At 39.8% G+C, this 7,550-nt stretch overlaps 1 protein-coding gene across 1 annotated transcript; it reads right to left on the bottom strand.

Annotated features, from left to right (window-relative positions):
- Positions 1-2,223: 2,223 nt before the first annotated feature.
- Positions 2,224-5,118, bottom strand: LOC131927006 (uncharacterized). Its single transcript, XM_059282650.1, has 4 exons — positions 4,955-5,118; positions 3,799-4,584; positions 3,326-3,700; positions 2,224-3,217 (listed from the first exon to the last, which is right to left on the bottom strand). Exons 2-4 carry the CDS (start codon positions 4,582-4,584, stop codon positions 2,552-2,554), a joined length of 1,827 nt encoding a protein of 608 aa, XP_059138633.1. The 5' UTR covers positions 4,955-5,118; the 3' UTR covers positions 2,224-2,551.
- Positions 5,119-7,550: the final 2,432 nt, after the last annotated feature.

Here is a 7,550-nt window from a genome sequence, read left to right as displayed (position 1 = left end):
CAAATGATACCCAAAGGGGACCTACTATACTACTACTGTACCCTAAGTCTCGTCTACTCCGTCATGCCGTATTAGTCGCGTCATACGCATGTTACATACATTCTATCAAACAAATTAAAAAAACATAGCAAATACTTTCAAACCGTATCGCCTGCTGTCAATATGAATTAACTCTAAAGCAGTGTTTCTTAACCTTATGAACAGTGTTTCTTCCAGACTTTTTTCTCCGGGGGGGCACTTGAAATTTTCGGGGGGGGGGGGGGGGCGGACACTGTTAAAAGTATATATTTTCTATATAAATTATATAAATTTCATTTCGTTCAAGGGGGGCCTGGAAGAAACTCTGCTTATGAGGTACCGAATAAACTTTTGGAGGTACCGAACCCCATCAGTTTCAGATGAGCATTCACCGAACCCTTCTTAAAAATTATATCGTCCGCACTGACAAAATCCTATCGTGAATCAAGAGTCGGGCGTGTGTCTTGATCTCAACCGAACCCCTGAGACTAGCACACCGAACCCCTGGGGCTCGATCGAACCTAGGTTAAGAGCTACTGTTCTAAAGTCCTTATACTTTACTCGATTGTTACTGAGGGCACGTACATTGGGACAAGCTGGGTAACACTAATACAACATGGCAACATTATTATAATATAGCTTGGTCCGTATATCCAAGAAGCTAGTAAAGCCCCTTTTAGAACATGAATGTTGACGTTAAAAATTTCCAACACTACCCAAACTCAACACGTATTGATATAGTTTTTGTTGTTGTTGATAATCAGAAAATTCGGTATAAACAGCGGCTTTAGATGACAAGAACCCCGTACCTCCAGAACTTTGACACAAACAGACCCCATGGTCCCGTGCAAGTGTGTAGCACTGACACATATCAGTATATGCCTGACCCAGACAGGGCAAGATTTAAGTTCACTTTTGGACGTAAATTCAGGCATTTTTTTAAACACTGGCTCAACCCAATTCAAGACAGGTCCTCACCTGGATTCCACAGGGCAGGAGGAGGAGAGGCAGACCAAGAAAGACCTGGAGACGTGACCTGGAAGAAGACACCAAGAAGTTTGGATGTACCTGGGGACAGTTGGAGAGACTAGCCCAGGACAGAGACGCTTAGAAAGCTCTTGTCAGCGGCCTATGTCTCAGGAGGGGCGACAGGCAAACCTAACCTAACTAAACCCAATTCAGGAATAATCATTTCACTGATTAAATTTTAAAATTTGCACTGATTGTATTCAGGCAAATCGCCGACCCTGACTAAACTCAATTGATTACATTTTATTCAGGCATATTTTTTTAAACCCTAACTAAACATAATTCAGGCATAACTTATTTCTCTGATTAAATTCTATTCAGTTATATCTTTGAACCTGGCTAATGGCAATTCAAATATATCTTTGATCCATAGAGACCCCAATTCAAGTATATCTTTAACCTACATAATCCCCAATTAAAGCATATCTTTAATCTATAAAAACCCCCATTAAAGCATATCACAAAATTAACCAACGGACAAAAGATAAATCTGTTCTACCTACATGTCTGGTGGAGGGTGGTGGGGGGTAGAGGCAGTTCAGAAGATCAAAAGCTCTAGAATCTGTTGAATTACCGTCCTTGACAAACATTCAATAAAATCCGTTCCCTTCTTTAAGGGGAGTTTACAGGATAATTTCTATTTTTTTAAATTATGTATTAATCTGTACTTTCTTTAGTTTAGGAACTTCTGTTTGCATAGTTAAGAGAAAAAAAAACATTAAAAATTTTTTTTTTTTTTTTTTTTTTGCTGTAGATACAATTGTTATGTAATAAGTTACATATATTTTAAAATGTAGGTATCTTTAAAAGTATTGTAGTCACAATCATGAAATTTTGTACAGTTGGTCTTTATTATGTTTTAGATGATGTAGAGAGAGCATTTTTAAATAGACCTAAAACTTTTTAAGATGCCTAGTACCCTTGAGGGTCATGAAAAATGAACTTGTATATTTTCAGAAAATGGACATTCTAATTTACTTTTTGCTAAATCTGTAAGGAATACATGAAAATGCCCTCATAGGATAATAGAAAAGTATAATGGCAATATGCATGCCAAATCTCAATTCATTATCTCTAAAAACAAAAAAGATACCTAACAATATGTGTTCAAAAATATTAAAAAATGCGAAACAGAGAAAAACGCAAAATAAGAAGTCAGAATAAAATTGTATTTAATTCCTCTTCAACAAGAAGTTAAAAGTTACATTTTTCATCAATGGCAACCATCTGGCAATAAATAGAGATAAATAAAAGTAAATTTAGACAATTAATAATGGTAAAATTTTACAATTTTAAACGATAACACCCTTGAAAATAAAAGACGTAAAAATCCCAAAAAATAAATTTTCAGGAACAATAAATATTTTGAATGAAAGATGCTATAACATTGTTTTAAAACATTTATGTTAAAAGGGAACATCCAAAAAAGCTGTTAAATAATAATAATAGGCATTTACAAATTAATTCATAAAGATTACATTGATGGAAAAAAAATTATGAAAAGTCAAAAACCCCCTGCAATATAAGAAGCCCCACCCTCCTCCACCTGTCTGGACTCATTTTCTTTTGTTTGTGCCAGTTGCCTGGCTATCCTCCTCCTTTTGCTATTAGACTCAATGGCCAAATCTGCTTTTCTGACTCTTTTTTCGTCACGTAGCTGGCCTAATCTGGCGCCTTTCTCAGACAAGCTGCAACCCACTGCTGTTTGAAATCTATGGGTTGCAGCAGAACCCTGGTTGAATTCGCCAATGGCGAAAGCTGTGCCTATCGTAACCCTAGACAAACCATTAAAAATATGTTTAGGGCAGCGACTCCAAATCATGCCATGAAGGCTCTCATTAGTGTTCTGCGTCTTCCCCAGCAAGCACCGCTTCAACAGAGCTGGCTCTGTTAATTTTCTGTAGATTGCTTCCACATATGGAGCAACCTTTTCATTTAGGTAGGTTGTCAGCCTACCTTTGTGTGAAGGCACAGACAAACCTTTAGCCTTCGACCTCTGATAAAAACACCAGGAGTCTTGGCCCCCTGGGCACTTATGATGCTGAGGTGTTTTGTCAGTCGAAGTTGAATGAAAAAAAGCAGCCCAAATGGCATCGCTCATCTCTTGTACTGAACCATTGTATGTCCTGACAGCCTTGGTGTAGTAGCTCTGAAGAAGACCCATTTTGGTCTAAGAAGAAAACAAAAACAACTTTTGATTACAAATGCATAAGTTTTTTTGTAAAAATATCTTGCAATTCTAAAAAAATAAATACAACTAGGCTTTCCAAGTTATTACCTGTGTCAGGTTACCAAGGCCAGCTCCTCCTAATCTAACACCTCTCTTGTTTTCAGCATTGACTAGGTTGCGGAGTGCTGTATTCAGCCTCTTGGCCACATGATTGATGCACTCTTGCTTCTCAATCATGTGCTTGTATGGTCTGCTCTCAAGCAGAGCCGAGTAAGTTTTTGTGTCCCCATCGGACACAATTGTCGTATATCTCAGCTGGTGCCGAGCCTCTGATCTGCCCCACATCTTCTTGGCAGCTTCCACTTCCATGGCACCAGACGAACCACTAAAATTTCTGGAGCACTTTGCCTTGTGTCCCTCGTACCAAGTCAAATGTTTCTCTGGGTCAGATTTCTTCAAGTTATCCCCAACTGTCGAACATTGCTGATTTGATAGAATAAAATGAATTTAGAATATTGAATCTTCTCAATAATTATACAAGCAACATTTTAAAAATAATTCTTTTCACTCATAATACATACCTGGCAATATGTTGACATAACATGTGAGTCAATTGCAAGCCCTGTCTTGACATCTATGACGACACCAACACCCAGCTTTGATGTGTGTCCTCGCTTGGCCCATGTGCCGTCGTAACTGACAGCTATATTGTGTGGGTTTTCACTTTCAGAATATGCTGCTTTTACTTTCTCTGCAGACTCATCAAAAATTGAATTCAGCTCTACAGACATGGCCTTCTCTATCAGTTTTACGTGGTCATTGAATGCTTGGCAGGTCAGCATTTCCAGTCCCATAACCTCGGAAAATTTAGCCAGGTGTGCATATCCTATGCCTGCATACAAAGATGCAAACACAATGCCCCTGTTATGTTGAAACACTTTGGCTGAACACTTCTTTGAGGTGTAGGCTTGTGACCTAATACTTTGACAATGTCCACAGTAAAGTTTTACTGGTACTGCCAGTCCTTGAATACGATCTGCATCGCATTGCAGTTTGAGGTCACTGCTGCCACAGTCTGAGCACACAACACCTTGAAGTAGACCTTGAAGGCAATTCAAGTCAACTATAGTTGTGGGCAGAGTTGACTGTACAGTGGGTGCCTTCACATCAGCAAAATACGCAAGTTTGCGCCGCGATGCCGACATGTTTGATGTGGGTGGTGTTGACGAAACGTTTGGAGTGACTGGTGAAAGTGGAGCCACACTAGAGGCAGGGATGTTTGGTGACCCCTCCATTTTCTTTAGCCTAGCAGCATTCATGTTAGCTATTTTGGTCCTCATGTTTGAAGTAGTGTTCTTTTTAGGCATCTGAAATTTTAAATAATTGATACTGATACATTAAAATAAATTAAAACAAAGCTAAATCTTGTAGTAAGTAGGAGAATCGAGTCAGTTGTAGATCTAGATCTAGCTAGAGTAGACTAAATCTAAGATTCTAGATTTTATAGTTTATAGTTATCTAGAATCTAGATTTAGATCTATTCTAGATTTATATCTAAGATCTGTTTATCTGACAATGTCATCATAGCATACAATAACATGATTTCTTTTAGTTTTAGAATCTAGAAAATCTAGAATAGATCTCGATTCAAGATCTAGATCTAGATCTAACTAAATTACTGAATAAATGAGTCTGGTTGAAATTAAAGTTAAAAAAATAATAAAAAGCTTTACGTACCTTCAATAATGTTAGTTATGTCTCAAATTTGATAAAATAGGCGTAGAAATACTCAAAATATGAGAGGTAGTGCTGAATCGAATGTATCGTGACAACTGCTAAATCTCATGTGTAAACGATCGCCATTTTGAAAACCCAATGCATCGTGGGTAAAATGTTACTAAAATTAGACTTCGACCAATCAAAACGGAGGATTTCAAAATATTGACATTCTTTCAGCCTCTTTGTTGAAATGATTTATTTTTAGACATGTTCACTAGTAGGTCAGTTAGGTGCAGATTTGGATGGGGTTTAATTTGATACCACATGGTCGAGGTTTCGCACAATACAAAATGGCTGTTGCTATGACCAAAATTGACATAAAAAGGGATTTTTTCAGCTTTTGGTTATTTTCCTGTAATACACCACTATCAAATAAAAATATTTTTAAAATACTTAGAGGACATTAAATGTTCTGAAATACTTGGGATCGATTTAATAATATATTTTCCTAGCTAGAAACGCAATAAAAAAAAAATGACAATTTTTTTGGGTCTCCTTCATTTTTCCCTTTAAACCTCCCTTAACATAACATTGACGGAGTTGCGGAACTTTAGGCCCACATCGCGGGGGCAAGATCAAGTTAACAAGGCCCTTTATTTTTTGTGCCTGGTGGTTGTGGGAGGGGGGCGGGACGAGGGAGGGGGAGGGGGTTGAGTATGGGTAGGGGGGTAGTTTAACCAGGCTTGTCGATATTGTTTTTGATGAAGTGGATACATATGTTTGTTCTTAGGTATAGAAGGACGTGACAAGAGTTTGAAGAGATGTCTTGCTAAAATAACTTGTTAATTTTTTTTCCCCTTTACCTTCACTCTCAACCTCATCTGCATGGTATAGAGAAGGGGCGGGTCCCCAAGGGGTCGGGTGGGGGGTGGGGGGGGGGGGGGGGCACGGGACGGACACCCCCTCGAGTTTGTTGCGTGTCAACACAGGGCAGTCAAAAGTGCTCAATATCAAAGGGCAGCAATCCACGCAGCATCATAATTCTGGTCTACAAAACGCTGATCACGGGGCGCAACTCTGCGGTAGACAAACGCGCTGGAGTTGTTTCCCTTCTCAAAACTGAAAAAAAACCCTCCGATTACACGTTCACCTGATCTTCACCATCACGGGTGGGTTTGGGGGGGGGGGGGGGGGGGGGGAGGGGGGAGGGGGGAGGGGGGGGGGTTAGAAGAGTGTTGGATTTTCGAAAAACTCCTCAAAAAAAGGATGATCAAAGGGTAAAAAAAAAAAGCAGTGGTATTTTGAAGAAAAAAAAAATTGGTTATATAGAGGATAGTTTTTGTTGACATTGCCGTTAGAAGGGACCAACTCGACATCAGAATGAGCAATCAGAGGCCGCCGGTGCTAATATAATATGTGTACACGGCGTACATCTTGTACGGGTTGGTACTCTGTTGGTTTAGACGTACCACACCAGGCGTTCACATTAGTCATATTGGGTGGCGAGGGTTGCACGGGACGTAACACTAACGGGAAATCACGAACAGAATCTGGTGCCTGGTTCTCGTGCTAAGGATAACCATCTTTAAAACAAGGGGCAAAGGTGATTGGATGTGTTTTTGTGATGTGGAATAAGTCGCACAACTTGTGCCTATACATTGTAGTCGTACACGGTACTCATATATTGTACTCCTACGTGTACACATACATTGTACTCATACACTGTACCGCACATTGTACTCATACACTGTACATGTAGTCATACACTTTACATATACTCATACACTGTACACATACATTGTGGTCATACACTGTACCCCACATTATAGTCATACCCAGACACTCTACTCTAACACTGTACTCTCAAACCTTACACAGACACTGTACTAGACACTGTACTCACAGAATATACCCACACGATGTACCATCACATTGTACTAACACCTAAACCCAGACACTGCTACAGTTCTTCAACTATTTTTTTAAAATTAGCTCAATAATCCAGAGCTCCAAAAATTGACTTGTTCCATGTCTCCACGTTAATTTAAAAAAAAGACCCGCTGACAAAATGACCCGCTCCAAGAATCGACGCAACTAACAAAATGACCCGCTGACAAAATGACCCTCTCCACAACTCTCTGATCTTCTGCCCATCACCCTCACGGTAACACCAACACGGGAGAGTCTTGACGAGCATGAGGGGGGCCTTAGGTTTCACGTGTCCTTGTATTTTATACCTTTCTTTCCGCAGGCGTGACCTTGACCTACAAGGTTTAAAAAAAAAAGCCTGGGCGTTTGGAACATCCGGTTTTCAAAACGGGCGACGACGACACATTTTAAAGACGCAATCGATTCCACCCCCCCCCCCCCCCCCCCCCCCCCCGAGGTGTTTGATATCTTGTAGTTAAAACATTGCAGGTCGGCTAATATTTCTTCAAACTTTGTTCCCCCACCCCCTCCCTCCTCAAGCTTTTGTATAGTATCAATCAAAACACGAATATCGATTTTCTAACGGGTTTTTACGGGTGCCGTTAAACTGATATCGATTACAGGTTTTTGTAATCGCGCTTGACGCCGGTATTCGAAACGTGTTTATCCGGTACCGGGCAAAGTG

The sequence above is a fragment of the Physella acuta genome, unplaced genomic scaffold (genome assembly GCF_028476545.2).
Source record: "Physella acuta isolate Inbredline_101_S28 unplaced genomic scaffold, ASM2847654v3 ptg001358l, whole genome shotgun sequence".
NCBI lineage: Eukaryota > Metazoa > Mollusca > Gastropoda > Physidae > Physella > Physella acuta.
This window is presented reverse-complemented; position numbering and strand designations above follow the sequence as displayed.